Raw genomic sequence first — 21,917 nt, 5'->3', positions numbered from 1 at the left:
AATGGGAGAATGGCCGTAGTTGAGCTGGGTGTATCAATCTGTTGAAGTAGGTAAGCTGTAGCGGGAAGGGATCGGGTAAGCGCTAATCTCATAGATAGAGTAGTTGGAGAATGACTGAAAGAGAGGTTGAAGCCGGGATTACAGAAACTATCCAAAGACCTTGTTTGGATAGATGACGATCCCGGCTGTTGTAGTAGGTGTTGTTATCAAATTTAGGAGAATGGATGGTCAATGTGTATGCGCTATACTCTGTATAAATCGATACTGGCGAACCGGCAGACGCAAAAATACCTAGGTAAAAATTAATTGACGGTTTAAGACGCAATTTACCCCAGAAAGGTCTTGCAAGAGACAACTTGGAAGCATTTTAAACTTTCTTTGTCTTGTCTGGGGTCTTGCCTTGGCTCCCCATGGGGAATAAAGAGCCGTTCTGGACGTGTTATCATGAACATGCAAAGCTTAGAATGACCCAGAATAAAACATAAAGGAAAGTGGTGTGAAGTTTTATATCCGACGGTTGGGAGCATGGATCGTATGTTCTTTTCTTTCTTTCACGCCGTTGGCGATCCATCCTAGGGATCGCGTCTCGTTTGTTAAACCTGCAGAGCCCCGATTGGTACAACGTACTCCTTGGTCACAGAGGGCGGCAAGGCGGACAAGCAATTTGGGGTAATAATGAAGGATGAATACCCATACCCTGTGCCCAAACAGACCTGGTATTGTAGGTGTAGCTGTTGAACAAGCGGCACAGCTCATTTTTCAGCGTAGGGCCTGTCCAGGGATTTTCAATTCTTAGTAGAGTCAAGGACACACAGGCTAACTGGACAAATGTACTCCGTATGCGGATACTGGATTAACAAAGTGGTTGGCTGCTTACGCCGTAGAGCACTTGATCCCTGCCGAAACCAGGTCTCTTTGTGTTGAGGGGAGTAATGAATGGCGAATGGTGGGATTTCCCATTCAAATTGTCAGTTATGGATGATACATATTCAAAGAAATGGCACCCACACCCAATGTGAAGCAGTTTGGCCGCTGGGTAAAATAAATTTGCAAAACATGGTCTGTATTGAAATCTTGACCAACACGTTTCAGAATTACAAATAAAAATGCTGAAGAGACTTCTCAGGAATTAGAATAATAATAACAGCAACAAAAAAGTCGAATAGATTATCGCAAGAGAAGGGAAGGGCCATACCTTTAATCCATCGGTCCTGGAAGGTGGACATAAGGATATATCCGTCAGCGCCTGTGATCAACTGGTGTCCTAGCAACCCGAGCCATAACACGCCAGCCTTTGAGGAAACAAACGAACCAGATCATCAACACTATTGTTCCTTTGCTCTTCTTCCCGCAAAGTCGTTCGGCGAGGTAGACGTCTGCTGATCTCCGATGCTTCCCTTCACAAATCTCCAAGACATTATCCGGACAATAATACTTGAAAAATATTTTCATCCATTGGCACATCAATGTCGATCGTTGATTGTCCCGGAGTAAGAAACGTTAAAGTGCTTCATGACTGAGATTCGAACCTCTCGTTACCACTCATCTCGATTCTCTTTCTCGCTTGGTACGTTTAGATGCTCGTCAATCGGTCCAATTTCTCTGTTGGGGTTACGGGTTGGGCTAGCGGGTTCAAGGCCAGGTCTGGCTCTGCAGACATGATCAGCTAAACGCACTCTAATGCATCAACGGCAATGCAGTCCAGTTGCCAATTACCTTGCTCACAGGCTGTTTCTTTGCCCTTCCACTTCCACAAGTGGAGAACGGGCATGTCGCGGCTTGCAGTAGTCTCGACCTGTGTCCGTGGAGACGGATTCCTCAGTGTCAAACCTAATATGTTCACCACCATGCTGACGAAATGCGAGAAGGATCAAAATTACAGGCGAGCACACGCCTCAACATCCAGTCGGCGGTCAAAGCTCGAGTCTTGAGGCTCGATCATTGCCACGATCCGCTAGCCAAGAAATAAACAGACATCTTCAGTTTTCCATCGTCGACAAAGACCAATGGTTCATTCTAACGGGTGGCTGTCCTGCGGCGAGAAGTTTCAGCTAGATTTCGATCCCACCCGGCCATGCAGCACAGCCATTCGGAACACAGCTGGTATCCCGTAGCTTGCAATTCAATTCCCCCCCACCACCACTCTCTTTCCAGAATCCAGAGCGTGATTTCAACATAACGTGTCTCAGTTCTCATATCTGATTGACGATGGACGTGGGTACTCAACGCGTGGGCGCATATGATTCAGGAATTGATCGAGAAGGGAATATCAATTTTCCAACCAGGACGAGGAGGATATGGAGGGTTTTTTCTTGCACAAGGCTGAATCGTATGCGTGGGGTTTCGCTATCTGCCTCAACTTCAACTTGCTATATATATATTTTATATTTTTTCTTTTCAACGTCCACTTTTTCCACTCAAATTGAAAAATTGACTCCCACCAACGAACCCCCCTCGCAAGTTTTTCGACTGCAAGCGCTAGGCGGCGTATTTGAGGAGGGAAAATGCAGGCATCAACACAGCTTACTGGTGGACACATTTTGACATCTGTGGGATTTATACAGACACGCCTACTTTTGGTCGTCACACCGTTCCTAACTAATTTATAGTGTTACGCAATAACTTAGTAATTACGGAGTAGTTGTTTTTCCATTTACTTAACGTATGGAAAACCAGGAATATTATATCCACTCTCTTTGTAGAGCGTAGAGTACATAGCACATAGAGGAGAAGCAAATATGACCAATACTCATAGCCATTAGCATTCTCCGTCTACCGAATCATCGTCACCGAGCAAGAGGCTCCAACATTCTTCATCCTCCACCCGGGCAACACAGCATTCTTCAGTGCCCGATTGAAGGCTGGCCCTAAGCAAACAAAAGGACACTGTTCCTGAAGCTCTCTTTAATGGGATTCCCAGACTCATTCGTCGACAAAAATAGATGCTCTCAACCGGATCCCCTTTAGACTTTAGTAGGTGTGTGATTATCAAAAAGTATGTGTGTCTGCATGGCTCAATCACATCTTGAGTTTTCCCCTCTTCCACTTAACCACAAGAAAAGAAAAGAAAATATAGCAAGTTCCCCACCACCAGCAACGCCCGTCCGGCACGCCGGTTGAGCGGGAGAGAGCGGTTCCACAGCCAACCATGAGGTGGAGGGCGTTGGAGCCTCGAACCCGGGCGATTGGCTCATCGCAGCGGGTTAAATCACTCCCGCTGACTACGCACTTGAGCCAAGAGCGGAACAAAGGGGCGGTTATTAGAATGGAGGAGAGCTCGATTTCCGTCGGCAATCGGGAACGAATGAAGGAGGGTAGTGGGAAAAGAAGAAAAAAGGGCGTAATTGAGCGCTTTGGAAACACATGGGGAACGTAATCCGCAGTAGCCCTGGGATGCCATTCCTCCTTCCTAGTCTGGTATAGAAGATATGAAGAAAAGAAAAGCAAAAAGGAATCGCGATACCACATGGTTAGTTAGGTCTGTCTGCACTACAAAGCCAATAACAATCCGAAGAATGTACAGATCAAACAATTTTGATGATTTGCTAGGTTGGTGACAACGATGGCAGCTCCCGGGCCCGATTCCGCGGTCCAGGGGACGGAATCGGGTGGAGCTAATATCATAGTTGATAATAGCGTCCCCTAGTTAGTTGCCAGTTGCGATTGAGCTCAGCCTTCTGCGAATTCAGTTTGATGTTATCCGTGTGAAAAGCGATTCGGCGAAAGGTTTTTTTTTTTTTTTAAAAAAAAAAAAAAAACCTCATTACGAGAGGCACAGAAACAGTGGGAACTTGGAGATGATGTTTCCATCGTCTGGTCTCAGTAACGTGGGATGCACATGAATGTAGATTTGGAACCTTTCGTTCAAGCCTGTATCCTTATGTGTAACGTCCTTTCCCGTACAAAAAACTTATTTTTGCAAAACATTACCTGAGTTCCTCATCGATAGCGGTATCGCGCAAAAAAAAAAAAAAAAAAAAAAAAAAAGGGAGGAAAAAAAAAGTTGCGCGGATCCTTTCCTTTGGGGGAATGAACTGTCCCTTTTGATTTTTCTTTCGCTTTCTTCTGCTTTTTCTGCGATTCCTCCTTGTGGTGGAAGACCGTCAAGGAACGATGGCAAATTGTCTGTTGTTCTGGGTGTGCTCGCAGGCCGCTCTTTTAACTTAAGTACCTGATGGTTGATTTATATAACACTTTGAAAGGGGTTAGTAACTAGGCGCATGAAACTGGTTTCCAACAACTAATGCTTCCCCCCCCCCCCTGTCAAGAAATCAAGGCATTTTTGTCCAGTGAGAAAAACTCCGTCCAATTATTGGCTGAGTGTTGTGTGCAAAGGCGTCTCTCGCTCTCGGAAATTGGTCCGCGGCTGCGCACAAGCGTACCGAACTGCTTTAAGCCTCATTGGACCTCGTAAGGTACAAGGAATTCTCGAACAACCACGGAATCATTCTGAAATAAATGGAAGGAGAACCTTGAGTATATTAGGTCATGTGACTGGCCTTTTTTTCGTTGATCGACAAGGTTGTGAAAATTTTCTTCGCCTTTATTTCCTCCTGAAACCATGGCAACAGGCTTTGATCCTCTCGTTTTCTTGATTGGCGTGGAAAAGTTTCGGCAGCAAATTTCCTGAGGCGTCTTTTGATTCTTAACTCGTACTTATTGCGTAGTATTCATCAAAAATTGCCACATGCAACTGCTGAATGAAGTTGCCAGATATCGATGGTCATGCAATGTGATCAACACGCCTCCGGCAGCAGACAAAAGCAACAAAAGCAAGATTTTCCCATGATCGTCTTTTTATTTGCCCCGCCAGTTGACTTGGTGCTTCACTTGTAGGAAGCGGGTATTGTCGTTGAGTTGTAGACTAGCGGGGTATGGAGATTCTCGGAAGCGCCCGTGAGAGTATGAAGTCCTTGCTCATCCCATTATTTTTGTTCGAAAGCTTTGATCTCAGTCGTTTCCGCCACTTTCCCAATTCCACGCGCTTGGTACTGAGAGGCGTAAAAAGACATCGAGATCGTGGCAAAAGGAATGCGGTGTCTGGACCTGGCTTCGATAATCGTGCTTATGGTGGCGCTCGCGTCTGGAGGCTCGTATCGCTCCCACTCGCTGCGAGGCTGACCAGGCCCTGCCGGTACTTGGTAGAAATGCGGCGAGCATACTCCAGGCTCCAAGCTCAACCCTGCAGTTAAATTCAGAAACGGGCCAGAAGAGCAGACGCCCGTATGCAATGATGGAGATCATGCAGTCTAAGACTTCATATGATGTCAAGAAAAGAGGAAATGGGAAGTCAGGACGAAGTTCATTGAAGCCACCGCTTGAGAGTCTACTTCCTTCGGGCTTTGAAAGGAGGAATGTCAGACCCCTCTCGTATGGCGAAGTACGGACTACTAGTAAGCGAAAGGGGTAACCCGGAGCAAAAGGATCCCCCAGCCAGCCCTGTTGTTCCCTGCTGACCACATGCGGGAAAAAAGCTCTCAACACACCCATGGATGCACCAGCGGGCCGCGGACCTAGATCCAAGGAAACGAACAGGGGAAAAAAGGTTGGGGGCGCCGTGGAGATGCCCGCTTAGAGTTATCCGATGGAGCATCTTTCTCTTGATTTTTGCCCAACAGCAGCTATATTCTCTTTCCATTTTTATTTGCGATTGGCAGGTAATGAAACCCCCAAAACGAAGACAAAATAACTCCTTTACCTATTTAAAGTTGGGACGATTGTTATTATTCTCAATTGGCCTGCATGCACAAGCTGTGTCTGAACAGCAAAACCAACACGAACGACGGGCCAGAAATTTTCACGGAATGAAAAAGCAATAAAAGGAAAAAGAAAGGGAAGAAGAAAAACCAATCAGAACCAGCATGGATTCTCAACATTCCAACCAAGACCTCGAGAGCTGTCTAGAAAGATTCTAGCGCTCTTCTAGCTTTCAACGGAGTGTGCTCTCTCTGGCCCCACCATCTTAGCGCGTCTCCTGTGGGTTTCTCGGCTGGCTTTATGGATCATTTCCATGGATGATGGATCAAGGTGCAACGTGGAAGTGGGCAATGGTGCGACCCCATCCAGCCTCCATAATTATTCTCTCCCGAGCAAATGGAAAGCTGCCTAAGCCGCATCCGCCATCCAACGAATTGAAAAATTTTTTGAGTTTTTTTGCTTTTGTGAGAACTGCTACGATGGATGTATGTAGATCATTCTCACTGTGTCCTCTCGCTGGCTGCGGTGGTAAGAAAAGGGCTGATAAGTAAAACAAACGGCGTCTCGTTGAGGAGCGCATCACAGCCTAACTTCCAAGGTGATAGATTTAGAATAATGACTCGTTCGAGAACCGGGTTGAGTCAGAGCTCTCCCGGAGTGTGGGTAAGCGTGGCTTTCTTAGGTGACGCCTTTTTCTCTTGATCGGAGTTGGCGAACCGGGTCTCATCGTTCTCACGTTGCCATCTGTGAACCGGCCCTGGTCCCAGTTGTATTGGTCCCGGTTGTATTAGTTTTCATGTTGGAGGACGATGACCGAGCTGCTTTTTTTTTATTTTTATTCTTTTTATTTTTCAAACGTGTACAACCGGCAACAGCAGCCAGCCATCACCATCCATCATGATAAATATGGAGAGCTCAAAGTCCCCGCTAAGAGAAGAAGAGAGAGGGCCAGAATACTGCCGAAGTCGCTTAGGGATGTGGATGCATATCCATATCCATCGATTTACAATATTATTATCACCTCATCAGAGTTACATGTAGCTTCCAGACACACTACAGCCCATTCATCGTCTGCCCCATACGATCCATGCATGTGCCACGTGGAAGACCACAAAATAGAAATTGTTTTATTTTGATTTCGTGCAACTTTTTATCATTTTTTTTTTGCTTCCTTGGTGCTTGCTCCGCAAACAGAGAAGATTGAGACTTTTACTCTTGAAGGAGCGTGTGTTATTTGACAAGGACATTATATTCACTAAACCTTGAAAGCAACCAATTGTGACTGAAATGAGTGTGGGTGTCTGACGCCTCTGCCGTCCGGGTTGACGGAGGGGTTGGTCAGATACTTCAGACAGGCGGCGAGGTGAACAAAGGAGAGGGTTGATGGTAATGAGTTACGCGGTTGGATCACAGGGCCTTAGCAAGCCTCTTTGTCAGTTGAAAGTTTAAAAGTATGCATGAACCTTCGGAGTCCTCTGTCTCTTGTATAATTTCATCGTTGTTTGTTGCCCTTGCTGCCCTGCTCGAGAGACATATATTTCTTTTATTTTCTTACAATATTGCTATGCAACCACATCTCACCCCTTGTCAGTCTTCGATGGATTTCGTCGTCACCAGCAACCGCCGTCATCATCATCGTCATTATTCTCCTTTGGCAATCTGTGTGGTGTGGTCGCGTTACGCTCGCTAAGCAACTTCCATTTCTTAGGGTGAAACGGGCACAGGGGTCAAAAGGCAACAGACACTTCCCCATGGCACCAAACAAGCCAGTCGGGGATGGTGGAACGCTGGTTTGAGAAATATTCCGCTTCACAGTTTTTATTCGCCATACGCATGTACTTCTCTTCCCCTCAACTTTTGCAACTCACATTCCCAACCAGGTAAACAGACATTCAACGCCTCTCCTTCGTTGCTAGGAGCCGAACATTCCCAATATGCACCAGAGGGGCTGTCAGTCCTTGTTTGTGTTCTCAATTTGAAGTTACCATCTGAAGTAATCTTTTAAGTCAAATTGAGGTGCACAAGGAGTCGGCATTTTATCCAGTAATTCATAGAGATTGTATCTGTAAATGCATAGGCATTCTTTTCGTTAGTGTCACTGCAAGGGAACTACCTAAAGAAAGTCAATACATGTTGAGTTCAGTTCTCAGATTGTTGCCTATCTGCCGAAGTAGGCTGGGAATAGCTGTTGGATTCATCCAGACTCAAGCCAACCACCCGGGTTGGTGAGAGAAAAGTTGGTTGAGGCCTATCCTGTTCCTCATTATTGAATGCTCTTTCCTGGACACAACCCCTGCTAAGCGGTTTAGTTGCTCTAAAATATCTGATATCATTCTGCTCATTTCCTTTTCTGTGAATATTTAGCATGATCTATCACTTCTTTCCTGTCCATCAGGCGCGTCTTGCTCACCAATCACCACTCCATTCAAACATGAGGAAAATCCAACTGTCCTTTTTGTAAGTCTCGAGACCGATAGCGGACTGTACAACGAGTCATATTTATGGAAATGCCATCCGGGCCAATTTGATCACAGCGCTTTTCGGCAACGTATCACTTTTTCCACATGGACCATCTAAAGATCGGTGCCACTAATCAGCCATGATTAGACGCCCTTTCTTGTTTCAGAGCTAGCCCAGGCACACACGCTAAGCGTTAGAAGGGACATCACCGTCTGTCCTACCAGAGGCAGAGTACCGACGTGGTGTGTGAAGGAATGAACTTGGAGGCTCGGTGGAAAGGACTGAAGAAGATTGATTCGTCCCATTGCGCAGGTAGATCGAAGGAGAAAAGAAGTCCAGGGGAGCAATCAGGCGGCTACCAGCCGAGCCAGAGCTTATGAGAGACACTGGGTCTTCCGAAGCCCCCTAAAAACGCCTAGTTTAGGCCTTACGGAGTACCTGGCGGAAGACAAGAAGCTAAATCCTGGACTTCCCACTGTTCCATCGCCAGCATCCATACCAGGATTCAATGGGGGCTAAGGTTAGCCACAACTGCTCGCCTCAGGTATTTTAGTTAGAATGTATCCACTTTCATTTCTTTCTTTTTCCGACTCGGGTTTAAGTTCATTTTAAGAGCTACTAAAAAAAACGAATAAAAAATGAAATAAAAAAAATCCTGTTAAACTTGCGAAGAGCCCAGGATATATTTTCTGGTGGCTTATCCATTTTCACAAAGGGGAAATGTGGGTTTAACCCAAAAAAAAAAAAAAAAAAAAAAAAAGAGAGAATATTGATATAGAGAGCTGGAATCCCTCTATTGCCTTTTCTACCAACAACTTACAAAGAATATCGAAAAGAACTGATGTCGTCTGATTGTCGTTCGTTTCAGGACACACAGATTTGTGACTCGGATGCTAGCTGTGCCAGTCTGACGGGACGCGTTGTGGAGAAGGAGAACAGGCCAGGATGTAATCATGATACGGGAGCTGCTTGCGTTTTGCAAAAATAGCAATAATACTAGTACTGAGGCCAGCTAGTTAGCATGGCTGCTAATAGCGCTGCTGATGACGAAAAAAGACGAGATTTTCTGTTACTGCCGTATTGAAGGGTATCCACCTTCGTTGCTTCTTCCCCAGCAATTTGGAAAAATGAGCTCTAACCAAGAAAAGGGGCCTGGCGAAGATCGTTTTCTGTACTCCGTTCCGTGGCCTAGGACGGTCCATCCATTCCAATTTTATTACCTGCCCTGGTACGGAGTAGCTCTGTTCATATTAATATGCGGCGGACCTCCCAGCGTCTCGCCTGGGCTTCCTTGGGTTTTATTTTTTTCCCTTTTCATTCTTTTTTTCCTTCATCCCTTCTCCTCCTCTCCAGGCGCTAAGGCCGTTGCTCTCCTCATCCCTATCTCTCTCTCTCTCTCTCTCTCTCTCTCTCTCTCTCGCCCTTTGGCTGTTAAACCCACAATCTTTAATAACGCTGCTTAAAATCGACTTCCATTTATCTTACTGCCTTGCCTCGGTTTGACCTCCTTTTCCTCTTGTCGCACGACCTCTATCCTGCTATCAGAACACGGACTCTCTCGTTCATTTCCGAAGGCGCAAAATACCACACATCCGCTATTGACTCATTCGAGCGCATTCTGCCTGTTCTGTCTCTTCCCTCCCTCTAAAAGTTGCCCTATTTGACCGCTGGAACTTATTGTGGACATACGACGTTGGACGACGCTGCCAATTGTTGCATTCTTACCTTGCGTGAATCAATACCCTTGTTGGACTTGCTCAGCCGTGGTTGTGATTCCGACAAGCCTCGATTAGACCTGGGTGGTTAGCTGTGCATTTTCATAGCGTGAGTTGGCAATCCCTACTTTTCTTTCTTTAATGCAGGGAGCTATTCGTTTGAGTGAGCCGTTGGCAACTTTTCTTTGTTGCTCTCGGTTATGTATATATAGCCGGCAATGCGAGCTGCCCACCCATTAGTTTTCAACTGTTTACTCTTTATTGTTGTTATTTTTTATTTTTGTTTTTGTTTTCACTCTTGTTATTTTTTTTGTTAAAGAAACGAGGAAAAAATATCGAAAAGAAAATCAACCGAGGACAACATTCGAATGTGACTTAGCCATTTAGCTGACCACCTCCACAGCTTAATATAGATTTTGCCTATGATCCTCAGGGACTTGTCAACAACAAACATGGGAAGAGGAGCATATGACACAACTGGCGTGCCTAAGCCGCAACCTCCCCCGAAACCGCGATGACCTGCCAATTTGGCATCAAAGGATGCGATGTATGGAGCCAACGGCATAACCTACCACCTCCGTGAGTGCCCAATCAGGGTATACTCCAGGCGGCATACGTACAAATATTTGATGGAGAAAATTCACCTCTATCTCATCGTTTCATCCTCTACCAAGCCTCATTACCATCGAACAACCCACCCATTCCAAAATGAAAAAAATCAGAAAATACTTTCGACTTCTCCGTTCTTCATGCACAGTACCGGTGCATGGTCAAGAGCATACGATTGACATTCAACCAAATATACTATTTTTCCTAATATTAACCGGAGACCGGTCTGTACCACCACCATTATGACGTTTTGATACCTCTCGCTATCGTCGATTCCCCTTATTTGCGAACTTGTTAGCGTTTTGTACGGCATACCCGTTTCCGCAATTTTTCGATGTACCAGTGGGAATAATCTACATTTCCGCTTCCATTTCCTTGAGTCCCCAAAAGCGCGACACTAAATTTTTTTTCCCTTTTATTTTCCCTAATTACATTTTAATATTGTTCCCTATTTTTTATTTCTTAATTTCTTTTACTGTTCGTTTTGATTTTATGGCGTTACCAAAAAAATTATAGACAGGAGACTTTCCTTACGGCTATGAGAGATATACTACAAGACCTAGATTTTCGACTTCGCGGTCCTATCGTTCTTTTTGTGTTTCATACCCCTTTATATATTTTCCTTTTAAGCCTGTTCGTCATGTTAGTTTTTAATTGGGCTTTGGTTTTCTCCTTTTAGATCTATACCAATCTCGCGTGTACAACTACTATTCTATTATGGCGAACACAGTTTTTGACTTTTGCAACGCATTCTTTTTTGCGCTAATCAATGACAGCTAGACCTGACAACATACATAACCCAATAATCATAGTTAATTATCAGGGTGGTGCCAGGGACATAGTTACGCATCGTTGGTCAAAATTCATGGTGGATGTATTTTGACTTTTGGACTTTGCATGTGAAAGTCTGCGTGCTGTACGTTCCTGGATTCAAGTTCTGAAGAGGAGCTCTTGATTCGTTTCTTTGCTCTGTTGACTTGTCCTGTACATGTGCTATCTGTTATTCATCGGCTGCTTCCCTTACACCCCTTTTATGGCTTACTCTCCGAGACACGTATCACTGTTCCTCCCATTTGCTTGACTTGTCTACTTGGGGTTTTTCCAAACATCCGCCTATGGGAGCCGGCCTGCTGTTTTCATCCTCTTGTGTGCGAGATGCTTTCCATAGCACAGCCCAAACCCTATCTTATTCCTATTGGTTTTGACCGGGACCCATGTCCCTTTTCGTGTTGCTTCTCAAATTGCAGTCTGTCCAGATATCGCTTTCCCGCTTTTGCCGTGGATATCTGCCTTGCACTAACTTGCTCCTCTTGATCCGCCCATTGAACGGACCACTTCTCGCAGCTATAGACCAATCAATTGTTTTGGTGATAAACACCCCTACAGCCTCTGTTTTTTCCGTGGGTTTGCCACTGTGCCTTGCCTGACAACAAATGAGACAGACCTACAACGGCGTGCCTGTTTTTAAACTACGTTTTTCCTTTCTCCTATTGCAGTCGCTCTACGCTTAGGTCTTGTATCTTCCATTTTTAGAGCAACTGCATATATGAGCGAATCATATATATCTCGTCCCAAAGCATGTCGTGTCACCATCAAAAAGCGGGGATTCTTCTTTTTTTTTTTAAGTTCCCATCTTACTGTTTATTTTAATTTTGTTCTCCCGGGCAGGATGTTGTAAAACAAAAGGAAAAAACGCGATCATGCATATATGCAGGTAAACGTATACCTCTCCCCTACGTACCTGGGTCTGGGTATATAATTGCGGTGCTTTTAAGACATGTGAAATGAGAGGGAGAGAGATGTGGGATGTGGAACAAACGAGGTTTTATCACGGCTCCCCCTGGAGTTCTCAAACCTCTCAAATTCTCTCATGTCTTGAGGGTTTTCTTCTTACTTCAGGGTGGAAGACACATTTCGAAGTAAGAAAATTAAATAAAATTAAATAGAAAAGAAATAATCATAATAATCAAAGAGAACAAATAACCAAAAGAAGATCCTTGTCAGCGATCTCAAAATTCCTTTTTATTGTGCGATCTTAGTCTCTTTGCTTTTTCTCCCGTAGCGTGGGGGAGATCATTGCCTTCATAGACACAGGACAAGCAAGCAACGTGCCTGTGAAAATCTGAGAGGCTATGCAAACTGGCGACTGAGTGAGTTAGATAGATATCATTAAGCAGATTTAGTATTATTCTTCTATATACTCATATGCAAGCAGGCCCTATGGTGAGTCCTTGTATGGTGTTAATACAAGCAAAGAGTTTGTTGTGCACAAGTTCCCAGCCCAGGAACATTCAGCTAATTCAGGTGCATAGAGGGTCACGTCCCTTTACACTGGGGTATTATATTATCGGAGTAGAGGACAAAGTCCTCGGGCTTCTCTGCAAAAGGGTTGTAGAAAATATATGAATGAGATTGTTGAGAAGCAGATTACTGGGATAAGTTCCTGCTCTCTTTTTCGCTATTTTCACATGCTATTTTTCTCTTCTTATTAGTAACAATACTGACTCTGTTATTTTGAACAGTATAGTATTGTAGAGTTGCCGATAAATAAATTTGATTTAGTTAAATCCATGTATTCAATATAAAATACACTCACTTGAGTGTTGAGTATATACGGCTGACTCTTCATCATGACTGATGTCTGAACTTGCTTGTACTATCTTCCAGATAATAGCATATAGGAAAGATACAGGCACCTCTATAGTCTGATGAGAAAGAAAGGATATAGAAGAGCGACAATACATTTGTAGTCCTACAAATAGTGAGATAAAATTTAGCAATTCAAAAAGTTCTTAGAAAGATGAAAAATAATAAAAAAGACCTCAAATGAACGACCAGATGAAGCCGGAATTAGGTGGTGGTTGGCAATGTATTGTGCAAGGTGGTGGAGTAGAAATTCGGAAAGGGAAATATCACATTAATCACAGCACTGGGTCATTGCTACATTGGTTCAACGAGCCCATCATTTCTTCAAATCTTGTATCTGGTCGTGCAGATAGCCCTTTAGAGGATATTATCGGTTTTCGTCGAGCAAAACCGATGTACTGAATGTCGGATTACGCAACTGCCACTCCACAACCTATTGCTATCGGAAGCCGAGATGTGACAAGAGGTACTGCTAGAGTCAGAAGGCGTCTCGTGCTATGCAGTATTGCTCCCAAACATAGTCTCGATGCGTTGGAGCTCTTTGCTAAAACTGTTGGAGGGATTGGATTGGGAGGTTTTACGACCAGCATGGCGTTGGTGGTGAGAGCTCTCCCCTGCCCCAGTGCCCTTGAAAAACAAGTCTTCATCAACGCCCTCTTTTTTTGTTATTGCTGAGTTAGCAGACACATGAGACGGAGCTCTCTGGCTAATGGCTCATTCAAAATCAACTATCATCACATGTTGGCAGGTGGGGTTCCAAAGTATATTTCGCGACTCCGCGTCGCCATGGAGAACGCCTTTCAAGTGAATAGCTTGTTGAAGGCCACGGTATACCATGGAGGACGCATCTGTGGTATGGCTGAGTAGCATGGTTTATAGATTGCTTCTCCTGCCCAACTCAGGAAGAAAATGAAATGTGAGTGTAGATTCCGTCATCGTAGTATTAGGGTTCTTTCAATGCCAGCTGGACGACACCAAGAAAGACTGGAATGCATTCACCTTGGAGATCTGGGAGCTTATCATAGATATGCTACTCATGCTCGAGCATATGCAGATGCTTGGAAGTGTGGTAATGTTGTAGGTTCTGAATTTGCCTTCACTTCTTCACATCATCACTGCTCCTCCTGACGGGATTTTTTTTTCCTTTGCCCGCGCTTCGGCAACTTCTCGCAATGTGCTTTCTTCTTCTCGCAGTCATGTCACTCTTGCGAGTCCAGCTAGTAGCTCTTGCACTCGGCTCTCCATTCTAGTTGCCGGAAGCGTTAAGCTAGTGAAATGTTAGAAGTTCTATGATAATTTGCTAGTAGCGCTTAAAAAACGGGATAGTTGCTCTGTAAAAAGCATACTTATTTTGTGGGAGTAAGGCTGACCCGGGAAGTAGTTATTACGAAGTCGTTCGAAGTGTAATTGTATGACGAAGATAGAAGAGGATCCATCTTATGGAATGCGGTTATTGTTAGCTATACGGCTCCACACAGAAGGTTGCTTGCTGGCAGGAGCTCTTCTGCTGATACCACTCCTCCAACTCTGGAATTCCTAAGCTCCCATTCCAACTTGGCTAACCATCGATTCAAGGATTGTCCTCTTTCTCCGGAGAACTTCTCACAAATATTAAGGGTCGGGTCTGGGCCACCTTCGCTGATCTTGAAGGACTCAGTTGTTGATAATATCCCTTGGCTGAGATCGGTAGTTCGGTTGTGAGTGTGGGCGTATTAGGTAATAACTTTGTCCTTGGGTGGTGGCGGCTAGTCCTAACTAAGTAAGGTGCCTCATCATCAACCTCCACCTTTTCCTCCAACCTTGGAAACGAAGACCCTCTTCCACGCCGAAAGCTCATACGGAGAGTCATCCAACCTTGTGGATTTCGCTGGAAGATACATTTATTCTTCTGCTTTTCTCTTGTCCTTCTTGGCTTTTTCTGTCCCACGAGGCTGCATTTGCGTGGAGGGCACAACGCTAGCTCCAATTCCAACAATTTGACTGCCTGGGCGTTCCCAGGCATCAAACTGAACAACCACAGCTCCTGGGCCCCAAAGGTTGCGCCAACGTCCTTCCGTCATCTATTTTGAACACTCTCCATTCGCCTCTTTGCACAGAGGAACAGGAAAGCCTATATATAATCAAAGGCTCTTGAATAATCACTTATTCCCAGGAGCTATCCGAACTCCGCGTTGGCTGGTCGAATAATAAACTACGACTAATTCTATACGTATACATTTATCTTATTTTGACGTTGAGAAAAGAGCTGTTATAAAAGGAAAGCAGAGAGATACGGCATTATGGCAGATGCGGGGGCTGGTCCTAAACCTAGCAGCAGCGTGAAGCTCGTTCTGCTGGGAGAAGCTGCTGTTGGAAAGGTTTGTTGAATCCCATCAAACCCGATAGATACTATTAGATATGGGCCTCTACCATGGGGGAACTCTTATGATAGGTTTTGAGATTCTTCTACTAATTTATGGATTTACGTCTGTTGCAGTCTTCTCTCGTCCTACGATTTGTAAATAACGATTTCCAAGAAAACAAAGAACCAACGATAGGAGGTATGGGTCCTCGTTATCCTTTTGCGAACATCTTACTCCTCCAAATTTTTTGTGACCCAGTCAATGTCTCGTGGACTAACGTAACATTCAACCCACATCATCAATTGTAGCCGCATTCCTCACTCAAAAATGCTCCCTCCCAAACAGAACTATCAAGTTTGAAATATGGGACACAGCCGGACAAGAACGCTTCGCCTCCCTCGCCCCCATGTACTACCGCAATGCCCAAGCCGCACTTGTCGTCTACGACCTCACCAAACCTTCCTCCCTTATAAAGGCTAAGCATTGGGTCGCCGAGCTCCAGCGACAAGCCAGCCCAGGTATCGTCATTGCCCTCGTGGGCAACAAGCTCGATCTAACAAACGAAGATCCCAGCGCAGCAGGAGCGGCAAAAATACCAGGCACACAAACTTGGTCTCCTGGCAGTAGACGATCCGCCACTGGTTCACCAGGACCGGACGCTTCTGAGGGTGGCGACAGTGAATCTTCTGTTGCTGATCGAGATGGTGAAGAAGGTGAGGAGGGAGACCTGCGGGATTCTGCGGCTGGCGATGCGCGAAAGATCTCTACTCGCGAGGCAAGCTCGTATGCGGAGGAAGAAGGGCTTTTGTTCTTTGAAACCAGCGCAAAGACCGGCGCTAACGTGCTTGAGGTCTTCACTGCGATTGCCAATGCGATTCCGGAAACGAACCTGAAGGGACCGAGGGGCGTTGGTGCCGGCGCGGGGGCGGGTAATAATGGCCTAGGTGGGAGGCCTGGGGAGGATGCACGGATTAATTTAAGGGATCGTGGGGCGTCTACTGCGAAGGAAGGGTGTGCTTGCTAATTGGTGATGGCATTTTTTTCTTTTCGTCACGACCCTCCGAAAGCAACTTGTGGAAGGATGAATATGGATTACATTGTTACGCTTCGGTTGTTGCGACAGCTTTAGGGCTCCAGTCAAGGAATGATAAGCGCCGTTCCCGCGGGTATACTCCTTTTCCGTCTTTAATGTGTAAACCTCTTTTTATTATATTATATCTACTTTTCATTCCTTTCTTCGTTTGTTCACCTTATGTCTTATTCCTGGTTCTCTTATCCATTTGCTGCTCTATCTTTTAATTCGTTCCATTTTGTCTTCTATCATTGTGTATCCGTCCGTATTTCCCGTTTTGGTTCGGTTCGAGTTCTGGTTTCAAATCACTTTTTTGAGATTTTGTTGTATAAACATCAGTAATGCAACTTGATAAAACCTACGGAATAAATAGAGCTTATTAGCTTTGGCCTTTTTTTTTTTTTTTTTTTTTTTTTTTTTTTTTTTTTTTACTTTGGCCCCCCACTGAAGTCCTTTATTCCGGAAGAGTATCTTGCATTCAACTATGGGCCACTTCTTAATTACACCCCTTCGTAGGGCACCACTTTTCTTTTCTTTTTCTACTACTTTTTTTCACTTTTTTTCATTTTCCTTCTTCATTTTGGTTTCCTTTCTGTTTCTGTTTTTTTTCATGTTTTTGATTTTCTTTTTTCCCTTTTTTGTTTTGTTTAAACTAGAACGAGCATAAACTTGAATAGCTAGCGCCTCATCTACCCATCCCTCCCTTTACCTTATTTTTTTGCTTTCCCCCACCTGCGGAGACAAATAGAGAGAAAACTCCGATCACAAACTAAAAGGAAAGAAAGCGGAAACTAAACCCATGGAGAAGGAACATATTAAAACGGGGAAGAAATAATGAGTGCTCAAAACCAACACTAGATCAAATGAAGGAGGCGCAATGACTTGCCAGCACCCCCGCAAAGTAATATGAATAGACCGGGCATGATGAGGAGAAAAGGAGGGAAACATAATAAGCAAAGTGGGCAATGGAGAGCAGCAAGGTAAGAAACAATTAGCATAAGAAATTAAAAAAAAAAAAAGGGTAAGGACCAATTTCGACTTCAATTTCATAACCCATCTGCAGCCTCCACCCACCCGAACATCACCCCAGTCACACACGTCGCAAGAGTCCAAATCGAACCCCATCCCACTGCCCCTTCCACCTCTGCCCCGTTAATTGTCCCCACAACTTGCACCACGGTATTAAACATAATCATCACTGCCAATTCTATCGTGCGCGAAAGCAGGGAGCGCGTTTTCGCTGGTAACTCCAGCCAGTACTTGCGATATACCGACATGACGAGCAACTCACCGGAGGGTGCCTCATCACCCTGCTCGCGCGCCTCCTTCCCCGGACCTATAAGGTCGACTGTAGAGTCCTCTGTACGCTGCTCGTCAAGCCGCTCTGCGCCGACAGAGCTGACGAAGAGAAAGTCGCGCAGGGCGTAGCCGGCGGGTAGCAGGGTGGCGAGGAGAGAGATGAAGCTTTTGGCCCCTGCGTGTGCGATGCGTATATCGGGGAGCCCGTCATAGTAGGTTACGAGGTAGGTTGGGAGCCAGGTTACAACGCTGGAGTAGAGAATTAGAGTGTAGATGCCAGAGGCGACAAGGGTGGTGTAGACGGTTGTTGGGCAGTCTGCGAGGATTGTGGGGTGGCGGAGTTTAATGTCATCCTTGGTAGTTTTGGTACTGCTGATGGCGGTAAGGGTGGTGTGGCCATCGCAACACTGGAAAACCATGAATGGGTGCATTTGATGTATGCGGCTGGGGCCGCGGAAGACGAAGAATGGGATGGCGGTCGACAGGAGGGTAATGAAGGCAACTGTCATTAGGGTGGTTGGACGGATGCCGTAGAAGCTGTAAAGGAGGACGTAGGTTGGCAGGTGAGTTAGGTAAGTGAAAGATGCAGCGTCGCGGGCTGAGTGCACGTTAAATAGTTAGCATCTGAATTGTATGATGAACGCGCTGAATTATTTGCATGTGTCAGGCGCTGACCGTCATATCCTGATAGCCAGACAACTGTTAACTCAGCAGTTCTCCATGCTAGCAGTCCCCCGATCCCCCACCAGGAATCGTATTGCCTGCTCGTCCAGGCCAAATCTCCCTGTGTAATCTGTGAGCTTAGCGAGAATAGCCCAGTGCTGAGTGCCAAGCTGCATATCACCAAGCTGCTGTACCGGCACAGAGCGCGAAGCCAACGGGGAGCTTGAAAGTGCCACCCTGTGGGCAGTGATTCATGGGGAGTATGTTTTCCTTTCCGCCCATGGCTTGATTTCGTAGTCGTCGATTTTCGAGACGGCATGGTTAAACAGTGGCGACAGGGATTGGTGGGCAACAACAGGTTGGGCACTGGCGCGTTTGTTATTTTGTCAATGTCGAAATGAACTAGCTGAAGAAGCTCAGGTCCCCAGTGCTTGGGCACCTTGTGGGTGCCATATGGACGTATCTCGGTATCTATGTATTCAAGTGTCGTGTCTGACGTTTCAACACACCTTGGATGTTGTGATGTCACGATTTGTTTAAAAATCTGAGGGTCGCGCTTGGCGAATGCTGATTGGTCAGCAGAACCGTCCTGCCCAGGCGGTACCCTTAAGATCGCAGAGTTTCTTTTCTTGCTTTCTTGATCAAGGTTATGTATAGAAGAGTTAACGTGACGTTTAAAATTTTAATATATATTCTCCATGTATGAGGTCTTTGGGAGAAGAAAATTAGAAGAGAGAGTAACGAACGGATATCCGCCCGAAGTAAATCTATCAAGAGGGAATACAAAAAAAGCTAAGCGCAGTCTAAGACTCATAATAGCCTATGGAAAAATTGCAGCTCTTTGATGAAAGTAGTAATTTAAACATAAGAACAGGGAATCTGGCCATATACTTACCTCAAAAACAAAGGAAAGGAGTCTATCCATCCAACATTGCATATGTAAGGGATTGAACGTCTTTTAGTCATCATCATCCCCATCCTTCGGTTTGACCACACCTATTTCTACAGTCCCAGCCTCTCTGCCTTTAGTATCACGAATAATCGCCTTAAACGACCCATTATCCCAAAAGTCTTTAATGGTTAACTCCCGGGTCCTGCCCAAGCTTTCAATATCGCTGATTCTGTTCAAGGTATTTTCCAGGTGCTCTGAAAAGCCTGGTTCCAAACATATCTCCCTGAAGGCGATTTGCATCGGAACAGAGTCGGCTCGAACCATGCCTCTGGAGTCGATGGTAAATATGTTGTCGTGATCGTAACTTTGGATAAAGTCTGCTCTTGTCATAACTTGTCGGGCCTCATGAAGAGGCATCTCCGGTAGGATATGGCCTTTTTCGGGATCGTAGGTCTCCATTGCCTTTTCTCGGTCGACGAGCTCTTTGGCGAGGACCATGGCAGCAGACTTAGGGGAGATTTTAGCACAAGAAAGAAAATAATAATAGGAGTTGACAATTGAACGTTGCACGAAAACATGTGAAGATGAAAGCGCACTCCGTCAGAACGTTGTATGGGGAATTGACAAGGCATTTCATACCGAGTATTTCTGTTCATCCATTACATCGTCATCCATTTCTGATCCCAATATCCAGCATTTGTTGAGAAACCATGTCTTCTCCGCCTGTAGTATTGTCGAACAGGCTTGGAGCATATCCTTGGACCTCGCCACCCGGTTCAAAAATGACAGTCGTCCGCCAACCTTCTGATATACCTTTTCTAGTATTGAATCGTCCAAGGTCTCGTTGAAATACTTTATCCGGTACTGTCGTAAGGCCAGCATTGCTTTCTCCTTGGGAAGATCTGGGAGAGGAATAATTTCCATTCGGGTACCGTAACGCTTTAACCGTTCATACACCCAGTAGTCATCACTGTTGAAAACTGAGGAAATTTCCCTTTTAATATATACGGAGTTATGTACGTGGTGGAGCAGGATAACTACTTACTCATTGTAACCAAGCTACTTGCTGCCCATTGCTCAGCACGCTGCTGGATCATTTCTAGCAGGTCGCGTCCATCCTCATCGTCTCGGACTAGATGGGTACTATTGACAATTAAAATGAGAGGCTTTCCACCTTTGCGCCGTCGCGCAAGAGCGACTTTCTCAAGCTTATTAAGAGCTCGTTCAATATCTAGCAATGCGGTGGTGTCTCGTGGCCCTCTGATGCTAAACAGACTGCCAATATAGCTGTAAAGGAGAATCCACTTAGTAAAGAAAACCAACCGTCCTTAAGGTTATTTAAAGGTTTAACAATTATTTTACGTTCATACATACTCTTCATGAAACTCAAAGTCCAACGCCTTGCCAAGCCGTATACGGAAAATTTCGAGGTCTGCATGGGCTTCAAAAAAAGCCACACCATCGCCATCAATTTTTCTCATGGCGCTGAGGAGCATGGACGTCTTCCCTGTACCCTTTTCGCCGATGAGAAGGTAATAACGTCCTCGAGAGGTGCCATTGACTATCTGATCAACTTTGTTTTGCTCCTCGCGTTCGATCCAGTGGCCTGTGTCACTGTCATCGGTAACCGTTGAAGGGGCTACGCCGGCGACTTCGAGGGCCGGATCGCCTGGGTTGAATGCGTTGTCCATTTTTTCAAGGACCAGAAACTTATAGTATCGGTGATAAGAGTATCCGGCAGCACTGGACGGGTAAATCGATAGTCAGGTCACGATATCCGGCTCAAGAGAGAAGTTGCATTAGGGGGTTACCCAAGGTAGTCTTTCTTCTTACCCAAGCACAGCAATTGATGCAAACATGGTCGCTGCAGATTCCAACATTTTTAAGAAGGTAGTTTTCAGAGAAGGTCCGGGATCTTCATTTTTATGACTCCTTTCCCTCTCACCCTCCTCCTCAGGACCATCTTGATTCAGGTTTTGGGGACCGACAGGGGGTGCATTTTGCGCATAGCACCGTCGTGTCGAGGGAGCAATACCGCAGGGACGGAGAAACTGAGGGCCAACGGCCCTTGGCCTGGGACAAAAAAATACTTGTGTGCGGCTACATACGCGAGCCAAACGCATGGCGCGCGATATAGATGGAATGTTGCTCAGGCTGGAGGTCCACGATGCCGATTTAAAATGCCGGCCCAATAAGTAAAACCCGAAGAATTCTGATCTTGCCCTGCAGCACCTAACTTGCGACTGGCGATGGATTTAATAGTACCAATGTGGAGGCATTGGGAAGAAAAACGAATGGACGTAGCATAAAATATCCTTGCGAAAAGAGTGATAAAAAATAATAAGAAAGTAAAACATTTAAGTCAACGAGGGTTGATGTCAGTCAGAGATTCAAGTTCGCAAAACCGATTGCTGGGCTGGGGTTATTCGCCGGCGAGCCGCCACTGCGCCGGTACATCTGGGCAGCTTCGAGAGGTCCCAGGATGTTTCACTAAATACCCAATCAACCAACCAACCAATGGA

The 21,917-nt window shown here is 45.4% G+C and overlaps 8 protein-coding genes across 8 annotated transcripts; 1 reads left to right on the top strand and 7 right to left on the bottom strand.

Annotated features, from left to right (window-relative positions):
* Window positions 1-1,535: 1,535 nt before the first annotated feature.
* HCBG_07356 (uncharacterized protein) lies at window positions 1,536-3,194 on the bottom strand (the record flags this gene model as incomplete). The annotated part of the gene is made up of 5 exons (XM_045434405.1): window positions 1,536-1,650; window positions 1,677-1,850; window positions 1,881-1,954; window positions 2,450-2,598; window positions 3,089-3,194. The coding sequence occupies 5 exons, from the start codon at window positions 3,192-3,194 to the stop codon at window positions 1,536-1,538; spliced, it is 618 nt and encodes a 205-aa protein (XP_045284612.1).
* A 1,756-nt stretch (window positions 3,195-4,950) lies between these two features.
* Window positions 4,951-5,490, bottom strand: HCBG_07355 (uncharacterized protein; the record flags this gene model as incomplete). The annotated part of the gene is made up of 1 exon (XM_045434404.1): window positions 4,951-5,490. One exon carries the CDS (start codon window positions 5,488-5,490, stop codon window positions 4,951-4,953), a length of 540 nt encoding a protein of 179 aa, XP_045284611.1.
* Window positions 5,491-6,952: 1,462 nt separating this feature from the next.
* On the bottom strand, window positions 6,953-7,450 carry HCBG_07354 (uncharacterized protein; the record flags this gene model as incomplete). The annotated part of the gene is made up of 2 exons (XM_045434403.1): window positions 6,953-7,113; window positions 7,279-7,450. The coding sequence occupies 2 exons, from the start codon at window positions 7,448-7,450 to the stop codon at window positions 6,953-6,955; spliced, it is 333 nt and encodes a 110-aa protein (XP_045284610.1).
* A 3,140-nt stretch (window positions 7,451-10,590) lies between these two features.
* HCBG_07353 (uncharacterized protein) lies at window positions 10,591-11,331 on the bottom strand (the record flags this gene model as incomplete). Its single annotated transcript, XM_045434402.1, has 2 exons — window positions 10,591-10,834; window positions 11,276-11,331. 2 exons carry the CDS (start codon window positions 11,329-11,331, stop codon window positions 10,591-10,593), a joined length of 300 nt encoding a protein of 99 aa, XP_045284609.1.
* Window positions 11,332-13,622: 2,291 nt separating this feature from the next.
* On the bottom strand, window positions 13,623-15,129 carry HCBG_07352 (uncharacterized protein; the record flags this gene model as incomplete). Its single annotated transcript, XM_045434401.1, has 4 exons — window positions 13,623-13,783; window positions 13,962-14,016; window positions 14,498-14,563; window positions 14,734-15,129. The coding sequence occupies 4 exons, from the start codon at window positions 15,127-15,129 to the stop codon at window positions 13,623-13,625; spliced, it is 678 nt and encodes a 225-aa protein (XP_045284607.1).
* HCBG_07351 (vacuolar sorting-associated protein) lies at window positions 14,965-16,908 on the top strand (the record flags this gene model as incomplete). The annotated part of the gene is made up of 3 exons (XM_045434400.1): window positions 14,965-15,484; window positions 15,604-15,667; window positions 15,778-16,908. 3 exons carry the CDS (start codon window positions 15,407-15,409, stop codon window positions 16,491-16,493), a joined length of 858 nt encoding a protein of 285 aa, XP_045284608.1.
* A 231-nt stretch (window positions 16,909-17,139) lies between these two features.
* HCBG_07350 (uncharacterized protein) lies at window positions 17,140-18,822 on the bottom strand (the record flags this gene model as incomplete). Its single annotated transcript, XM_045434399.1, has 2 exons — window positions 17,140-18,438; window positions 18,516-18,822. The coding sequence occupies 2 exons, from the start codon at window positions 18,820-18,822 to the stop codon at window positions 17,588-17,590; spliced, it is 1,158 nt and encodes a 385-aa protein (XP_045284606.1).
* Window positions 18,823-19,355: 533 nt separating this feature from the next.
* Window positions 19,356-21,518, bottom strand: HCBG_07349 (uncharacterized protein; the record flags this gene model as incomplete). The annotated part of the gene is made up of 5 exons (XM_045434398.1): window positions 19,356-19,902; window positions 20,035-20,375; window positions 20,441-20,682; window positions 20,770-21,138; window positions 21,229-21,518. The coding sequence occupies 5 exons, from the start codon at window positions 21,516-21,518 to the stop codon at window positions 19,462-19,464; spliced, it is 1,683 nt and encodes a 560-aa protein (XP_045284605.1).
* Between the last annotated feature and the right edge of the window lie 399 nt (window positions 21,519-21,917).

The sequence above is a fragment of the Histoplasma capsulatum genome (genome assembly GCF_000150115.1).
Source record: "Histoplasma capsulatum G186AR genomic scaffold supercont2.12, whole genome shotgun sequence".
NCBI lineage: Eukaryota > Fungi > Ascomycota > Eurotiomycetes > Onygenales > Ajellomycetaceae > Histoplasma > Histoplasma capsulatum.
This window is presented reverse-complemented; position numbering and strand designations above follow the sequence as displayed.